We start from the raw sequence: 20424 nt of genomic DNA on the forward strand, positions 1-20424 counted from the left end.
CCCCTTTTTTTCTTTGCACCATAGTATTTTAAAGTAAATTTCAGACATCATGTCAATTCTCCTGTAAATGTTTCAGCATTTATCTCTAACTATAGGGCCTTTTTAACATGACCACCATGCCATACTATACCTATAAAATTAATAACAATTTCTAAATATCATCCAATAGTCTCCTATATTCAAATTTCCCTGATTGCCTCAAAAATATCTTTTTATAGATTGTTCAAATTAGAATCCATATGAGGTTCATGCATTGTATTTAGCTGTTTATATCTCGTGTCTCTTTTTTTCTACATACATAATTTTTTTAGATTTGCTTATAATTTATCAAGGGAGTTTAAAGGAAGAATTGCTACCAAAATTAATGCCTTAGGTTCTATCTTTAAATCATTAATTTGTACATTATTTACATTTTCAGGTCCACACATAATTAATGCTGAAAGGTGAAGGTCTAGAAAAATAAGCAGACAAAATGTTTCTTTTGTGATTTAAAAACAATAATGAATTGGGCCAACCCCGTGGCGCACTCGGGAGAGTGCGGCACTGGGAGCGTTGGCCGGTGCGCTCACTGGCTGAGCGCCATGCGGCCAGTCACAAAAATGACAAAAAAAAAACCCAATAATGAATTGATTTTATTACTCAAGGGCAGAAATCAAACAGAGATTTGGCCCACACCCTATTTAAGTTCAAGTATGCCTATAGTATATCACATTTTTAAGCTACATTATAGTTTGACCTAACCAAATATCACTTTAACTATGAATACAAAATTTGTAAATAAGACCTTTCCTTCTGGGATTGTGTCTTTTTTGTCTTTCAGATTTTGGGTGTGTGTTTCATTATAATAAATTCAAACTAAAACAATGTTTTCTTACCAAACATGAGTGAGCAAGTGTATCTCCTCTACTGTTACTAATTGACATACCTGAATTGCTTGTCCATTTGATTGTATTCCCATGGAGTTCAATCTGATATCTCAAAAGTGTTGTTCTTTGTAAACATAGTTTAATCATATATTTGCTTCTTTTTAATACTTGTTTTGCCATTCTACCAGGTTGTACATTATTTTCCTTCAACATGGGTAAGAGGACAGAAAAGAATTTCTACTGCCACTGTAATTTTAACACTACCATCCTTGATTTAAGTCGCACAGTGCAGCTAAAGTGCCTCAAAATTTTACCATTTCTTTTTATAAACTCTCAATCTTGTGATATCTTTCCTTTCTTAGGACATGAACGAGTCTGCCAAACAAGAAGATATTTTGGAATCCACAACAGATGCTGCGGAATGGAGTCTGGAAGTGGAACGTGTACTACCACAGCTGAAAGTCACGATTAGGACTGACAATAAGGTATTGAAGAGAGAACACATTTTATTCAAAAACATTTTTAAAAGTCAATTTCAGGGTCAGGGGTACTCCCAATTATACAAATGATTTAAGAGGGGCAGTAGGTTTCAGTTTCCAATGTTTTGTCATAATAGGGATTTAACAATTGTTGTTGAATTAATAAGTAACGTAATATGGTCCAACAAGCAAAGAAGAGATCTTTGAGAGAATGATTTGGAACACATCTTACTTCCCTGGGATCAAGGGGTATTTTCTAAATGCATTTCAATGTATGTTCTTAGAAATCATATTTTGTTTAGGTGAATAGGAATTTTATGAATATACCAATGGATTAGAATTAGAATATGGCTTAGAACTCTGCTGGAGGGAAAAACAGATGGCAGCCTGGAAGCTGCCTTATGTAATCCAGCACACACTCATAAGATTAAAAATTAAATATTAAGAAAAATAATCAAGAAATCATATGTAATAAGATTTAGGGATTAGACCAGATGAACTGGACCATTGTATCAAATTTCTGCTTCCTTTTTACCTACTATTTTATAAGTACAAGCTAATAGATGACTAGACAAAACTATTCTCATTAGTGGCGTAATAATCTCTACACAATGGGCTAGAGACAGATAGGTAAAGAAACTAAAGGAGGATTTTCATCCTTGGAGGCTGGATATAAGCTCCCAGTATTAAGAAACAAGGTTCTGGGGAAGCTTCTTACTCTGAAAGTGTGGTTCTGCGTCCGCCCCTAAGTAGAAGCCCTACGAAGATTGCAGTTTTCAGAGTGCCTTAGAAGCTAATTCATTCTCACAATGTCTGGATTTGAGCTTGTAAAACTGTATCCCAGAACAGATAAGAAGCAGCCTCTAGATTCCTAGGGCAGTCCCAGAATAGAATAAGGACAACAGAGGTCTTTCTACTCTGTGAACAGCTGTGGAACAAACACTAGCCAAGGTAAATGGACAAACCTGCAGGCTGTTACTATATATTTACCCAATCATTGTTTGACTACATTGGAGTTGAATTCTTTGCATATCTCTTATATGTAAATATGTGAGTATATTAATAAGAATTTCTTCTTCACATATTAGATCTCTACTGGAAGTCTTAATTTGCAAAAATACGATTTTTTTCCCTAAAATGTAATTTCTGATTCCTTGGTTTTGTCAGAACAAATTTCTTTTCATAAGATTAAAAATCATTATTATTGTGATTCTAGGTAGAATAACATGTTAAAATAATTGTGCAGTTAGGAACTCTCAAGTACAGCTTAATCCCATAAGGAAGCTGTTTAATTTGTTTACTTTCAAGCTAAGTAACTTCTTCAAGTCAAACATCTCATTTAGAACTTAATAAAGTCTTTTTTTAAAAAAAGCACAGTCATTGATTTCCACATAATAGAAGTAACTTAAAAGAAAGAAAGAATATAAATGTAAATGCTAACACATACTGTTCTACACACCTAAGCACAGGTCAAATTCTGTAACGGACCAATATTATAATTATCAAAATCCTGGTTTCTTGGAGAATTAGTGTTCTACTGATTTGAGGAAGAATTAACTACTTGAAAGTTGAACTCTTACCATAATGCTATACTGTCAGCCTTAATCTTATGAGGATATACTGTGCCAAATTAATTATATAATAAAGCCTTATAGGCAGCATTCAAAAATATCAGATAAAGGGGGATGAGTATCTCTCTGACCATTTCCACTGCCAGCCTGAACCTGCAGACGCCCGACTCCAAACAGATCATAGCGAACCATCACATGCAGTCCATCTCCTTCGCCTCTGGGGGGTATCCACTTTATTTAATTCGCAGTGGTTAGTTAATTACCTGCCAAATGTGTGCTTGGAACCATGGCTTCTAAAATGGAGAAGGTAATCCAGTTTGAAAAACAAAAGGCAGGGACGAAAAGCGTGGAAGGAAGCTGTGGATGCAGCATGGAGGATGAATCGGAGAGACCAACCCTTGGGCATTGTTCTTAAGGAGATCTGAGGAATACAGAAACAGCCTAAGGCCTGTGCCAGATGCAGCTGTCCCAGAATCGAGGAGGATGATAATAGTTCAGAAGGTGGTGCTGAGAACTAAATGTACTCAGTAGCTCGGGGCCATCTGACCAGAGGGAAACTAACATTGAAGTGGCACAGGCGGTAGCGGCGCCAGCGGCAGCAGTGGGGGAAGTGGAACCAGCGGTAGCAGCAGCAGCGGCGGGAGCAAGGGAAGCGGCGGCAGCGGAAGTGGCGGCAGCAGAGCTGGCGGCAGCAGAGCCAGCAGCAGTGATGCCGGCGGCAGCGGCAGCAGCAGGGGAAGCGGCAGCAGCAGGAGCAACACCCTGTGGTACCACCCCATCACCTAGAAGCCCGGCAGAGTCCAAGCTAACCAGATAGGTGGCTCCCCAGGGAGGACCAAGACCTGAGGCAACCACACATGCAAGGCACTAGTGGCCAACTGAGTAGTCACTGAGGTAGCCATACCAAATTGGCAACCACAGCAACATCTTAGTCAGTCAATAGTGTCAAACCTGTGGACTGCCACAATGAATAAACATCAAAGAAAAGATACCAGAAATAAGAAAAATCAAGAAAGTACACCACCCAAAGATAATAAATCTCAAGCTCTAAATCCTATAGAACAAGAAGCCCTTGAAATGACTGACAAGGAATTTCGAGTGATAATTCTAAGGAAACTGAATGAGATCAAGAAAACTCAGCTAGACATCATGATGAAATGAGGAAAAGTATACAGAACCTGGAAGAGGAAATGTACAAGGAAATCAATGCCCTGAAAAAAAATGTAGCAGAACTTGCCGAACGGAAGAAGTTATTCAGCGAAATAAAAAACACAACGGACAGTTTAACAAGCAGGCTTGCAGAAGTTGAAGAGAGAACTTCTGAACTTGAAGATGGGCTGTTTGAAATAACACAAGCAGACAAAAAAAAGAAAAAGAAAAAAGAATCAAAAGCATTGAAGAAAATCTGAGAGAGATATCAGACAACCTTAAGCGCTCAAATATCCAAGTCATGGGTATTCCAGAAGGGGAGGAAAAAGGAGATTGCATTGAAAACATATTCAACAAAATAGAGGCAGAAAACTTCCCAGGTATAGGAAAAATCACAGATCTTCAGATCCAGGAAGCTCAACGATCTCCAAACGTATTCAACCCAAAAAGGTCTTCTCCAAGACATGTTATAGTCAAACTGGCAAAACTCAAAGACAAAGAGAGAATCTTAAAAGCTGCAAGAGAGAAGTGTCAAATCACCTATAAGGGAGCCCCAATCAGGCTAACATCAGACTTTTCTTCACAAACCCTAAAAGCCAAAAAGGAATGGGATGATATATTCAAAATACTAAAAGACAGAGATTGCCAGCCAAGAATACTCTACCCTGCAAGGCTATCCTTCCGAAATGAAGGGCAAATAGTATATTTCTCAGACAAACAAAAACTGCGGGAGTTCACCACCACATGACCACCCTTACAAGAAATCCTCAAGGGAGTACTGGGTTTGGTTCCTGAAAAATAACTACCACTGCCATAAAAACCCAAGGAAAATCTAAACCCACTAGTATAATAAAAATAGCATTCATGAAGAGAAAACAAACAAACCCAAAAAACAATACAAAAGATCAATGAATCAAAAAGTTGGTTTTCTGAAAAGATAAATAAAATTGACAAACCATTAGCATGGCTAACAAAAAAAAGAACAGGGAAGATTCAAATAACAAAAATTAGAAATGAAAAAGGCGATATTACAACTGATTCATCTGAAATACAAGGAGTCATTCGAGACTACTATAAACAACTATATGCCAACAAGTTTGAAAATCTGAAGGAAATGGATAAATTTCTAGACACACACAAGCTCCCAAAACTGAGCCATGAAGATGTGGAAAATCTGAACAGACCAATAACAATAAAGGAGATTGAAGCTGTTATCAGAAAGCTCCCAGCAAAGAAAAGCCCAGGACCAGATGGATTCACAGCAGAATTTTACCAAACATTCAAAGAGGAATTGACACCGATTCTTTATAAACTATTCCAAAAGATTGAAAGAGACGCAAATCTGCCAAACTCATTCTATGAAACAAACATCATCCTGATACGAAAACCAGGTAAAGATATAACCAAAAAAGAAAACTACAGGCTGATATCCTTGATGAATATAGATGCAAAAATCCTCACTAAAATACTAGCAAACAGAATACAGCAACACATACGTAAAATTATTCACCACGATCAAGTGGGATTCATCCCAGGGATGCAAGGTTGGTTCAACATATGCAAATCAATAAATGTGATACACCATATTAATAAAATCAAACACAAGGACCATATGGTCATCTCTATAGATGCTGAAAAAGCATTTGATAAAATTCAACACTCATTCATGACAAAGACTCTCTATAAGTTAGGTATAGATGGAAAGTATCTCAACATAATCAAAGCCATATATGATAAACCCACTGCCAATATCATCCTGAATGGGGAAAAGCTGAAAGCTTTTCCTTTAAGAACAGGAACTAGACAAGGATGCCCACTCTCACCACTCCTATTCAGCATAGTGCTGGAAGTACTAGCCAGAGCAATCAGAGAAGAGGAGGAAATAAAGGGCATCCAGATTGGAAAAGATGAAGTCAAACTGTCCCTGTTTGCAGATGACATGATCCTATATATCGAACAGCCTAAAACCTCTAGAAAAAAACTCTTGGAGTTGATAAATGATTTCAGCACAGTAGGAGGATACAAAATCAACACACAAAAATCAGTAGCATTTCTTTTCTCCAATAGTGAAGATGCAGAAAGAGAAATCAAGAAAGCCTGCCCATTTACAATAGCCACCAAAAAAATAAAATACTTAGGAATTGAGTTAACCAGGGAAGTGAAAAATCTCTATAATGAGAACTACAAACTACTGCTGAGAGAAATTAGAGAGGATACGAGAAGATGGAAAGATATCCCATGCTCTTGGATTGGAAGAATCAACATAGTGAAAATGTCCATACTACCCAAAGTGATATACAGATTCAATGCAATCCCCATCAAAATTCCAATGACATTTTTCTCAGAAATGGAAAGAACTATCCAGACATTTATATGGAATAACAAAAGACCATGCATAGCCAAAGCAATGCTGAGCAAAAAAAATAAAGCTGGAGGCATAACACTACCTGACTTTAACCTATACTACAGAGCTATAACAACCAAAACAATATGGTACTGGCATAAAAACAGACACACTAATCAATGGAATAGAATAGAGAATCCAGAAATCAACCCACACACCTACAGCCATCTGATCTTTGACCAAGGCACCAAGCCTATACACTGGGGAAGAGACTGCCTCTTTAGCAAATGGTGCTGGGAGAACTGGATATCCATATGCAGGAGAATGAAACTAGACCCATACCTTTCACCATACACTAAACTCAACTCAAAATGGATTAAGGAATTAAATATACACCCTGAAACAATAAAACTTCTTAAAGAAAACATAGGAGAGACACTTCAGGAAATAGGACTGGACACAGACTTCATGAATATGACCCCAAAAGCATGAGCAACCGAAGGAAAAATAAACAAATGGAACTATATCAAACTAAAGAGCTTCTGCACAGCAAAAGAAACAATTAACAGAGTTAAAAGACAACCAACAGAGTGGGAGAAAATATTTGCAAAATATACATCTGACAAAGGATTAATATCCAGAATATACAAGGAACTCAAACAACTTTACAAGAAAAAAACAAGCAACCCAATTAAAAAATGGGCAAAAGAGCTAAATAGGCATTTCTCTAAGGAAGATATAGAAATGGCCAACAGACATATGAAAAAATGCTCAACATCACTCAGCATCTGGGAAATGCAAATCAAAACTACACTGAGATACCATCTCACCCCAGTTAGGATGGCTAAAATCCAAAAGACTCTGAACGATAAATGCTGGTGAGGTTGCAGAGAAAAATCAACTCTCATACATTGTTGGTGGGACTGCAAAATGGTGCAGCCTCTACGGAAAATGGTATGGAGGTTCCTGAAACAATTGCAGATAGATCTGCTATATGACCCAGCTATTCCACTGCGGGGAATATACCCAGAGGAATGGAAATCATCAAGTCGAAGGTATACCTGTTCCCCAATGTTCATCGCAGCACTCTTTACAATAGCCAAGAATTGGAACTAGCCCAAATGTTCATCATCAGATGAGTGGATACGGAAAATGTGGTATATCTACACAATGGAATACTACTCAGCTATAAAAACGAATGAAATACTGCCATTTGCAACAACACGGATGGACCTTGAGAGAATTATATTAAGTGAAACAAGTCAGGCACAGAAAGAGAATACCGCACATTCTCACTTATTGGTGGGAGCTAAAAATAAATAAATTCACACACACACACTAAAAAACCGGGTGGGCGGGGGGGGGGGAAGAAGACATAACAACTACAATTCCTTGAAGTTAATACAACAAGCAAACAGAAAGGACATTGTTGGGTGGGAGGGGGGAGAGGGAGGAGGGAGGGGGGTTTTGGTAATGGGCCACAATAATCAACCACGTATATCAAGAAAATAAAATTAAGAAAAATAAATAAATAAATAAAAATTAAAATAAATTAAAAAAAACAAAAATATCAGATAAAGTTTTTTTCAGTATTTTTTAGAATATGCGGATATCATTTTGAATTTAGATTTTGATTACTTTTTCAGAATTCTTCTGTAGATCATTTGGTCTTTGTATCCAGTATTTCACAAACTCTTCTAAGTCTTTTAGATATGGCAAATGGGAAATGCAGCTTGGGGGTCAATTCTTTATTCAGCATACTTAAGAAAAATAAAGTACATTGGTTTCAGAAAATGAGGCTAATGAACAGAGAAATGTTTCTTGTGTCTCAGGAATAAAAATAAAATAATCTGCTTACATATAAGGTCTCTTCTGACAGTCATTATCCTCTTTCATCAGAAGTTGACTTTAGCATCATGGTAGATACCATTCTTCCTTGACTACTGACTCTACCAAAACTCCTTTACTTTTGGCCAAATAACCTTTTACTCAACACAGGCTAGTTAGGACATTTAAAGATCTCAATTTTGTGTTTAAGGAGAAAAATAGAAATTAACTATTTGGGGATCAATGTGTTTTACTGGTCACCTTTGAATTAACTTTCAAGTAGCTTAGAGATGTGGAAGATAAGCAATAAAGGGCTTCCATTATTTGAATCCATTATAAATTTCCTTAAAATACCCTTGCATTAGTAATAAATAAGACCCATTTTTATTTGGCACTGGGTCAAATATTTATTTTGCTTTTTTCTCTCACAAGTTCAGTTTATTCTTTCTATGCTTCCTAGCAGGGAATGACAAAAAAGTAAACCTCCTTTTCTGTTTTTTTTATATACTATAGTATATATGCTTTGATGAGTCCTATCATATACCAATATTTTATTTTGTATTCTTACCATAATGTTGCAATCAGATTTTTATTGCTAAACTAGCTTATCCCTGTTATCTGGCAGTACTTGCTACTGTTGCCAGTTCTCAAAGAATGCAAACTAATTTTAATATTAGCTTAAACAAAATAGAATTAGGAAAATAAACATGTTGCCAAAAATGCAAATAGTATGCTCCACAACTGAAGATAAAGAATTTTTGTTATATGCTGAGTTGAATGAAAGATATTAGTAGTTCCCTTTTTAGCACTATTTATAGTGAATACTCCTGGTGATTGCTTCTAGGGTAGGTATATACCCAGAGACCAACTCAGATCTGCCCCGAGCTGGAATAATGTGTCTAAAGACAGTCAGAATTCCTGCCAAGAGAGTCAATAAATTCAGTCAAATTGTAGGTCATGCCATTTTTGTAATGCCTCAGTTGTGACCAAATAGGTAAGGCTCAGGCGTCAATTCCTTAGAAAAGCAGTCTGAGGATACCTACACTAGAGTAGTCACTGGTGCCATCTAAAAGTGTTGTTGGTACACTATGATTGTACATCTTGTGTCCTACTCCACTTATTTTTTTTCCTCTATTTCTCATACCGTTTTCTCCTCTGATTTTTATCTCTTTTTTATTGTTCTTTATTAGACACAACAGTGGTGCCCACAAGTGTTACACAATTGCTCTGGTAGAATTTAAGCTAAGTTAGATCAAACAACATCTGTGATTTTACTCAGATTAGACTTGGATCTGTAACTAATTAAAAATTATCCTAACCACTGAGTCTTTTTAAAATACAATTTTATTTTTAATTATAAAAATAATATTGAAATAATGTTTCAAGGAGGAAGGGGGCAGACAGTGTGCTGTAAATTAGAAGCTAGAGATCACACAGTTAGTTCTACTGTCACTTCCTGATTTATTGAGCTAAAGTTTCAGAAACTTAGTGAAACTGTGGTAGCCACGAAGACCCAGAGAAGATGGAGCCTGTCTCACACACCTTCCCAAGGCTTCCAGAGTTTATGATTATACCACTATTAACTCTGTGACCTAGGGTAACTATTTTACCTTTCTGTTTTTCCTATTCCTTACCTGTAAAATGGAACTAATTATATTTTCTCACAGAATTGTAAAGTACCAAAAAACAGTGTCTGACACATAGTTAATGCCTAATACATGTTAATTATTATCTCACATTATTATTATTGTGTTCTAACATAGCCCTTTTATATTTGGTGCCTATATCAGTATAAGGAAGAATTTACAAAATTTCTGCACTAATGCCTTTCATCATTTAAAGAATGTTCTTAAATATCAGTCTAATATCCTTACATGAGATTATAATCAGATTCATATAACTATCACTTTGGTGAATCTTTTTAGTTTCTTCTCTACTAAATGTATATATAATATGATAATACCTTACATTTACTGTTTGCCATGTGCCAAGCACTGTTCTTAGCACCTCACATGTATTAACTCATTTAATTCTTTCTACCATCCTGTGAGATATAGGTGTCTCTTCCCACAAATGAGGAGCCTGAAACACAGAGAAGTAACTTGCTTCTGTCTTGCCTTTGTAAGTGACAGATATGGTATTTGAACTGACAACCTAGGCTTTTAGCAATTTTATTAGAGACAATATAGCATACTGGTTAAAAGCACAAATTCCGAACCCAGGCTGCTTGAGTACATATCCTGGCTGTAACACTTATTAGTTATTGACCCTGTGGGCAAGTTACTCTGTGCCTCAGTTTCCACATCTGTAAAATAGATTGTATTATAATACCTCCCTCAAAGTGTTCTTAAAGGATTAAATGAATTAACATATCTAAAGCACTTAGGGGCCGACCCCGTGGCTCACTCGGGACAGTGCGGCGCTGGGAGTGCAGCGGCGCTCCCACCGCGGGTTTGGATCCTATATAGGGATGGCCTGTGCGCTCACTGGCTGAGCGCGGTACAGATGACACCAAGCCAAGGGTTGCAATCCCCTTACCGTCACGAAAAAAGAAAAATAAATAAATAAATAAAGCACTTAGAATGGTGCCAGAAGAATCACTTGCTATGTGTTGGCCACTATTTCTGTGTACTTTTATTTATATAATTGAGATTATACCTCTTAAAAAAAAATATAACACTACATCTTAAGCATTTCCACACATCATTACAATTTATAAACCATAACTTTAATGGCAGTCTATAGTGTTTGAAGGTTACCATGAATCCCCAGCTGAGTGCTAGGTAGCAGAGATGGCTTGGCCAAGCTCAGCAGGTTGGGATCAAACCAGGAGCTCTAGAATCTGGGTGGAGAAATGGCAGAACAAAGTCATACAAGAGCTGGAGGCTCAAATATGGGTAAGCATAAGTAAGGACCATAAGGTCTGAGAGCACAGACCAATATCAAGAAATGGATCATGCCAATGAGTCATTTTAGAGAAACAAGAGGGAGTTGAAGGTGGAAGTTCAGTTGAAAGGCAAAACACAGAGAGCAGGAAGCAGAAATGAAGATTAAATTAGAAAATAGATTTAGAAATCTTTGGTAATTACTCATTGCTGCAACAGTGTACAGTTAGTCCAACCTATAGGTTGGAGCTGCTGTTATCTTTTTTCAGCTTGTTTGAGAGACTCTCTTCCAGGGTCCTTTATCATCATTATTGAAGGATAACGTTTTCCTATATGATTGAAAATTTTTAAATTCCATAATAGCAATTCATAGAAGGGTACTTCAAAAAGTTCATGGAAAAATATAATTAAAAGGTAATATGAATCTTTCCATGAACTTTTTGAGGTACCCTTGTATATATGTTTTTAAATTTTTAAGTGAGTCGATTGATAATTGCTGAGTTGAATGTAACAGTAGTTGAAGCTGAGCTGCCAACTGAGCTACATGTACCATATTTCTGGGGAAATAGAAAATGTAGATACATATTCATAAAGATTTTCATTTTCTGTATTTTTATGAATTTTGTAACTCCAAATAAATACTTAATGCTGTTTCTTGAGGAATAAAATTCTATCTTGAGTTTTCTTTTTACTATGAAAGCAAACTTTTATTTATTTGACTTTGTTGAAATAAACGAATGCCACCCAAATGAGAACAAGCAAAGGCTATTTAATCGGAGCTCGCTATAGCAAGGGAGTCAGCCACCATCACTTGGCTCAAAGGCAGGTAGGGGAATTTAAAAGATTTATATGGGAAAAAGGGAAAGGCTTCAGATATGTTCAGAGATGACTGGTAATCCGAAGGTAGGCTAAATTAGCAGTAGGGCATCCTATGTGATTGGTTGCTTAGGGGTGGGTATTTGGCTTTATCTGTTGGTCCTAAGTTGGAAGTTGAATGGTGGGCAAAAATGGGGAAGCTGGCAGTCATTGATTAAGTCCTAACTGTTCTGGGTTGATTGCTATAGAGGTTGTGGTTGGGTTCCTGGACTGGTTGCTGTAGATTGTGGGTTGGAGTTCTGTTTTTGTATATGTGCTGGCTGTTGTCTGTTGTCCGTTTGTATATTCAGTCTTTTAACTTCATTCATTCACCCAGAGGAAAGTGGCTTGTTAAATCATCAATCTTATTAGTCTATCAGGACAAGGATTATTTTTTTTCAATTCAGAAGTGGTTTTTGTGTGTGTGTGTGTGTGTGTGTGTGTGTGTGTGTTTTTACCACAATAGAAATCAAGTAAACAATAATGTTTACTCCTGTTGCCCAGAAATAAAGAGCAGAAAGTGTGAAATCAGTTTTCAGCTAGACCTTACATAGGCCCTTTTCTTCAATTACACAGTACTTAGGACTAAAATATTGTATATTATGATGATTTAATATTAGGTATTTAATACAATGAAAAATGTTCTAACATGCTTTAATGCCCTGTGGATATTATAATTAAAATTTTTATTAATGACTTAGATTTTTTTCCGAATTATAATTAAATGTTTCCTGCTTTGTTGTTCTAAAAGATAGTCGGATAGGGTACTCCCTTCATTCCACCAAAATATCTCTTGTAATTATGTAAATCTTTAGGTTGATTACAAGGCATTTAGATTAAAAAAAAATTTTTTTTTTTTGAGGCTTTGGAAGTATTACAGCATGGGTTTCTAATTATTTCAAACCTTTGGTTCACTGAACTGCTTTTATACCTGTCTTACTTTCTCAGACTGCAGTTGTAAAAAGAACCTTAAACTTTAAATTTCAACTCCAAGCAATTGGATTTTTTTTTTTTTTTTTTAACGTAAATAAACCATACAGGTGTTGCCTAGAGTAATTCACAGCAGGAAAACTTTTGGGAAGATTCTTGTGCTAAGGATGGAAGCATTTCAATAGTCTCAAGCCCTTGGGCTCTATAGACATTGTGAGAGTGAAAACCTAAGAGGGAGGAGAGAGGCCTTGTTAATCAGCAGGTGGAATTCCATTTAAATGAACCCGGAGGGACCACAACAGAATTGCTATAGTAGATCTAAGTCTCTTCAAATTGAAAGCCAAATCCTGCAGCAAAGTCCAGTGGTAAACATTCTCATTTTAGTATTGTAGACAAATCTGTATCTGGAAGCAAAAAGGGGTATTTTTCTTGTTCCAAAGCAGTGGAGAGAGCAACTTGCTTTGACATTCTGCCATACCTGTGTTAATAAAATTTAGCTTTTCTAAATATTTTGGGCCTGCAGGGATTTATAAATTGTTTGGGACTAAAGAGCATTTCTTAAGACTTAATTCTCTGCTTGTTGGATAGGATATATTGATAGGATTCTTGCATCTAGGGGCTAGGATACAGGAATATATTTTGTCTATAATAGTCATTAAATGGGATTCTCCCTATTATTTGAATAATAGTGAAACTACATTTATAATTCTTATAGATTTTCTGGTAGACAGACCTTTTGCTGAGAAATATTCACATAATGTAAAGAAAAATAAGGTACTAAATTTTTAAAAAATCAGCTTTTACAATTACCAGTAATGTTATGGCCAACGTCCGACGGGTAAAAGAAATTTGCCCACGAGAACCGGGTGATAGGAAAAGGAAAAGAGTTTATTTCTGGCAGCCAGGGCTACGCAGGCCAATCGAAGTGCACAGCCCCGAGTTGAAACCTCTCACAGCTTTTATTTTTAGCTAGGCGGAAATTTTTTGCACCTGACACAATCTAGCCAGTGCGAGCAAGCCAGCGATACATAAGCTAATTTTGTGGATAGCCCTGTAGCCCCTCCCCACCCTGGATTCCCCATAGGGACTTAACAGGCTAAAATAGCAGAGCCGCCTAAAATGGCTTTGGCCATGCTACTCTGTTTATTCCCCTTTATTTTAGCAAGTGATTTGTACAGAAGCAGAATGCATATGTTAAGGTCAGTAGGGGTTGGGGCGTCCCTTAACAGTAACAAATGTAAACATCGGTGGTAATAAGTTGGTCTCCATGATACTCCATGCAGTAGTAGTAACTTCAATTACTGTCACAAATGTTTGTAATTGTATCTATTGCTGCCAGACAATAAATGCTTTTTAATATAGTAAGGCCATAAATGTACATGTTCCTGTTGTTTAAGCAAAATACAATTTTCAGCAGATTTATCCTTGAAACACCTGCTATAATCAAAAAGAGGTGAATGTTATCAAAATAAACTGCCTGAATTAACTAGACACACATACATTTTTAGAGCAGTCTGCATGATTACTCAACTGCCACATTGTCATCTCAGAGGATGAGGGGAAATATTCACTGATGGACTTTTACAGGCAAGCTTTCTTTAAAGACTTCACAGAGCAGAATATAGTTTGGTGCTGTTGTAGTATTGTTAAAGAAGGTCTTATTTTGTGAACTTAAAGTTGTATTTGCAAGGTCGGCTGTTTTTTTCTTTGTTGCACGTGGGTCATGGACAGATATCAGGGTTGTGGGGAAGAATACTGTGTTTAAAATTATACATGTAAAAATACAGCAAAAGGTTGGAGAAAAACACAGCCATCCTTAAGCAACTAGAAAAGATTTTTAGTTACATCTATCACAGTCTTGTTGAACATTCAGGATATTCTGTGTTTAAAGACAGTTGATGATGCCTTCCTTCCTATTTACCCTGATTGTGATAAATATTTCAACTGGATAAGGGAAAGTTTCCATTTATTACAAGTTGAAATAGAGTATAAGTGTTTTCCTTTTAGAGATTACCGTCAGCTGTAACTAAGAGATTCAACAGTTGTAACAGATTTTAAGGAAATAAGCAGTATTATTTCCTTAAATACTGTGTGTTATGTAAATACCGCAGAGGGAAATTACTAATACCTCACTGCTGATATATCTCAAATAGATATTTATGATTGAGAGCAGTGAATTAATACGTATTGATTATAATTATAATTTCTGGACTGCCTAAATGTTTCATTACTGTAAAGTATGATTTAATGTTTCCTTTAAATTATTTAATATAAAATATGAATTGAAGCAGAAACCATTTATCATGTGGACCTTCCTACAAAATGTACTTTTTACTGGCTTGACTCACTTTTCCAATCAACCATATTATAGTTCTCATTATCACTGTGTTTTATTAAAAATTTCTTAATATTTGGACAAATTTTGCACCAATGCTTTTTTATCCCACTATTTTTGATTCTGTTTCCTTATACTGAGGTAATGATTTATGTTTCTTGGTTCTTCAAACATGTAGGAAATGACTCTATTTATTGTTTTGGGGAGTTTTTTTGGGGGGGGAATGGGGTGAAGGAGTGAATATCAGTATGAGATCCAAGTTTTGATTAGTAGATTCCTGAAGTTGGAAGAGAATGTCAAGGTCATATGGTCCTGCTTTCGAACATGGTTACTCAGCATCCTGTGAAATAATTAAATACTGATTTGGCCTATGAATTTTCATGCATTCTCAGAGGGGCCCCATTCACTCTCCCTGTCTGTCTAGTCATATCTGTTCTGTGGGTTTGTAACTCCTTCTATAGTCTGGAAACTCTCATTCAGGAGATCTGTGTGGCCCTATAAAAGGGGTGTGAATGGAGTAAGTATGAATGATAGGTCTGAGTCAACATAGGAAAACTCTTTAGTAATGGATGGTAGTCAGTAAAGGTAATCTCAGACCACATGTTAGAAATGTGATTATTTAACTAACAAAGTATTTTAATATAGAGATTATGGATTTCCAGTTTCAGGAAAGTTACAGGCATGTGTGACAATACCAGTGATTGCTGTGATAGCCTTGCCTACCCACTATGCACACTGTTATATTTTTCTCTGCCATGAGAGGTATATCTAGATAGCATTTCTACTTCCTCAAGGAAACATATATTACCAGCAATCATGATTATTCCCACACCCTTTGCAACAAATACATTACAACATATACCACACATGCACATTCAACTCTTCTTAATTCGTACATTTTGTTCTTTGAATACTTAAAAAAGTAAAATCATGCTTTCACACCACGAGAATGTCCCACAGAAGACTTTATGCTTCTGGCAATGGAAGAAAAATGACACATTAAAAAATTAAGGAAAGCCGTGTTCTGTGATTATCCTGCAACCTGTTGGGCATTTTTCATTAAGCAAGTAATTCATTTTCAATAAAAAGTTAATTGAATGGACAACCTCACTTTCTCTTTTTCTCTCTTTCTCACACACGCATACACGTGAGCTCACACACAAATACATGCACAAATGTGGGCGGTAAAGAAGCTGAAAATTCTGACAATGAGAACAAGAAGAGATTGCAAATCTGCTCATGCAAAATGGTAAGAAGAGAATACAGATAATGTTCTCTTATCAGGGACAGGAGTGTTCTTTGTGGAGGAGGGAAATACGTTGCTCATATCCTTGCAGAAAGCATGATAGATTATAGAATTGTCCCAGAAATATTTGCTACAGTGAATTTAGACATATGTAGCTCCTTCTATCCCGGCCTCTTTCACTTAATCTAATTTCCTGTCATCAGATTTGCAAAGAATTCTATTGTCAACCATTGATGAGTTCTTAAACATGTCATAGGAACGTCAGTATTCCACATTGAAATCTTGAGACTGGTCATTTTTGAACTGCAGTTCACACTTGGCCCTCCCTCTCTACCACTACAGCTAAAACAGAGATGTGTTGTCCAAATCCCCTTATAAGCAAGGACTTGCTGCCCAGCCACAGAAAGTGTGGTCAGCAGACAGCTTCCAGGTGTCCACTCCTTCAGTGGCAGAGAGCTGCCAAATTCAAGGTGTCATCCTTCCCAGGGCAGCCTGCACCTGGGCATATGTGAATTATTTCCAGTTTGGGACTCCTATAAACAATGCTGCTATGAAAATTCTTGCATATATCTTTTGGCAAACATATGTGCACATTTCTCCTGGAATTTCTACTAGGAGTGGACTTGTTAGGTCATGGTATATGTGTATATTCAGCTTTAGTAGACCCTGACAGATAGTTTTTGAAAGTGGTTATAAAAATTTATACTCCCTCCAGCAGTATATGAAAGTTCAGATTGCTTTCCATCTTTATCAGCATTCAGTATAGTTTTAGTCTTTATTTTAGTCATTATGATAGGTGTGTTGTGATATCTCATTGTCATTTTAATTTGCATTTCCCTGTTGACTAATGAGATTGAGCCCCTTTTCATGTTTATTTGGAATTTGGATATCCTCTTGTCTTTTATTACTGGTTTATCTGCCTTTGCTTTTGACTTATACAAGTTCTTTGTATATTCTGGATATGAATCCTTTGTCAGATATATGTACTGCAAATATCTCCTCTTCAGTTTCCCTTTTCTCTCCATTGTTTGTGTATTATGATAAATAGTGGCTTAATTTTAATATACTCAAAATGATCTTGGGGGGGGACAATATGGCTAATATTTACATTTTGTTTAAGAAATCTTTGCTTACCTCAATGTTATGAAGATATTCTCCTATGTTTTCTTCTTGAATCTTTATTGTTTTGCCTTTCACATTGAAATCTGCAGTTCATCTAAATTTAGAGTCTTGTGTATGGTGTGAGGTAGAACTCAAGGTGCACTTGGTTTTATTATGTATGTGCAACTGACCCAGTGTATTAGTCTGTTTCATGCTGCTATAACAGAATACCTGAGACCAGGTAATTTATAAGAACAGGGGTTTATTTGGCTCACGAATCTGGGACAGCTGCATGTGGCACAGGCCTCAGGCTGCTTCTACTCATGGTGGAAAGTGGCAGGCAGCCAGTGGGTACAAGCAGATCACATGGCAAGAGGAAGCAAGAGAGAAAGAAGAGGCGCCAAGGTCTTTTAAACAGCCAGCTCTTGTGGGAACTAGTAGAGCAAGATCTCACTCAGTTCCCCCTCCCCAAGGGAGAGCATTAATCCAGTCATGAGGGATCTGCCTCCATGACTCAAACAGCTCCCAACACTGCCACATTGGAGATCAGATTTCCATTTGAGTTTTGGCGGGGACAACACATCCAAACTCTGTCACCCAGACAGTTGATTGAAAGGTTATCCTTTCACCAGTGCACTGCTTTGTTGTAAATCAAGTGAGCATATATGTGTGCATCTGTATCAGGACTCCCTATGACATTAGTCTATTTGTTTTTATTTGATACTATTGAAAATGGTATATTTTGGATTTTCTGTTTATTGTTACTGGTATGTATAATGGATATAGATATATAAATGGAGATATAGAGATAGGTATGTGAGTATATCTCCAGCAAATTTGCTAAATTTGCTTATTCATTCGAACACTAGGCCTGTAGATTCTTTTACCTTTTCTGCATTTACAATTAAGTCATATACAAATAACATCAATTTCACTTCTTTCTTTACAACCCTTATTTATACCTTTTTATTTTATCTTGCCTGATATGCAGGTTAAGAACTCTAATCTTACGTTGGATGTAAGTGGTATTAACAGGGAGAAAGCATTCTATATTTCAGTTTCACCATTAAGTATGATGTTAGCTTTATGACTTTTATAAATATCTTTTAGTAGATTAAGGAAGTTCTTTTTTGTTCCTAGTTTGCTAAGAGTTTTATCATGAAAGAATGTTAAATTTTTTTCAAATGATTTTTTTTTCTTCATCTATTGAGATACTCATACAATTTATCTCTTGTTTTCCCTTTTGTGGTGAGTTATATTGATTGATTTTTGAGCATTAAACCAACCTTGCATTTTGGAATAAATGCAACCGGATCGTGATATATTATCCTCTTTCTATATTACTGGGTTTGATTTGATAATTTTTTTTAAAGATTTTTATTTCTATATTTACAAAAGCTATTTATCTGTAATTTCTTGTTTGTTTGTTTTTGTTTTTATTTGTCCTTGTCAAATTTTGTTGTAATTTTATGCAGGCCTCATAAAACAAGGTGGCAATTTCCCTTTCTTTGTTTTCTGTTCTCTGGTAGAGTTTATGTAAGATTACTATTTCTTTTCTTAAATGTTGGGGAAAATTCACTGATGAAGCCATGTGGGTCTGGATATTTCTTTATGAGAAAGTTTTTAAATATATATATGTTTATCCTAAAAATTTTTTAATTCATTTTCATTACATAATTTATATAAATACACTCTTGTATAAATTCAAATATTACAATTAAAACTAAAGTCCCCTTAGTTTTATTATCCCCTTAAAATGTTTAGTTATATACTTTATTGTATTTCATCAGGGAAATGATGTTATTGTATAGTGATCCTTGTGAGTCTCAACCATGGATTTACTTCGGTGAGCTTGGGAAGTCTGTTTAAAAATAGCTAAGTCCCAATTTTCTCATCTTAGTAGAGTTTTTAAGAGAATTCTATGTAATGATGTATCAGTAGTGCTAAGCATACTGCCTGACACAAACTAAGCATTCCGTGAATGTTAACATTGTAGTAACCATTATTAGATTTAAAAAGATCTCAGGGTAGATATAACTGTTGGGGGACTATTCTATACCCAAGGAAAGAGAAAAGGTTTCTAAAAGGCCAAAATATACACCATTCAAAAAAAACTGTACTAAAGCTCATACATTTTATTTGTAGCAGAGTCTCATATATCCTTTTTTGGAACTTATCCTTATTTTAGAGAGAGTTCTAGCAGGGTTAAATAGTTTGTTTGTCTATAGCAGATTAGAAGTAGCAAGCCTCCCTAGTGTCTATGCTTTAGCAAAACAACCAAGATAATATACATATATTTAATGTGAAAACTTTGAATTGGGAAATATCAGAATTTCTTGTGCTTCTTATTGAAATTGGATGACAAACTAGGGAAATGAAATTCATACATTAAAATGATCCTGAAAATCCCTAGAGAAAGTGAATTCTGAGTTGAAACAAAGGCCTAATGAGAAAAATGGGATAAGGTGTCTTAAATGGAGCTTCTAAAAGTCCCTGTAAATGTTTTTACACTCACTAAAATAAAACTGCAAAACAAAACATTGAATTAAGATTTCACTGGTAATTATTCATAACACAATTGGGGGAAGGGCAGTAAGGATAGAGGAGAAAGGTAGGGTAGATGACAGACCAGGAGTAACATTTGTTGTGATGGAAAGCGATTCAAGATGGATCAGAGCCTTGGGGCCTGCTTCTGCTCTTTGAGGGGGAGAAGCAAAAGGTGCTGCTAATAGACCCCTGTGAACTGCAAACTGCTAAGGTCAGCTGTGCTCTGGTCTGGATTTTTCCTGAGCCTAGAGAAAAGCATCCCAGCATGCAGGAAGGCGCCTTCCTCAGC

At 36.2% G+C, this 20424-nt stretch overlaps 1 protein-coding gene across 1 annotated transcript in view; it reads left to right on the forward strand.

Moving 5' to 3' along the window:
* Positions 1-20424, forward strand: part of IFT57 (intraflagellar transport 57) — a 55214-nt gene that overhangs the window by 24241 nt on the left and 10549 nt on the right. Inside the window, exon 6 of the mRNA XM_063113330.1 lies at positions 1229-1351. Coding sequence (XP_062969400.1) covers positions 1229-1351 — 123 coding nt within the window. The remainder of the gene's footprint in view (positions 1-1228; positions 1352-20424) is intronic.

This window comes from Cynocephalus volans, chromosome 1 (assembly GCF_027409185.1).
Source record: "Cynocephalus volans isolate mCynVol1 chromosome 1, mCynVol1.pri, whole genome shotgun sequence".
Taxonomy (NCBI): domain Eukaryota; kingdom Metazoa; phylum Chordata; class Mammalia; order Dermoptera; family Cynocephalidae; genus Cynocephalus; species Cynocephalus volans.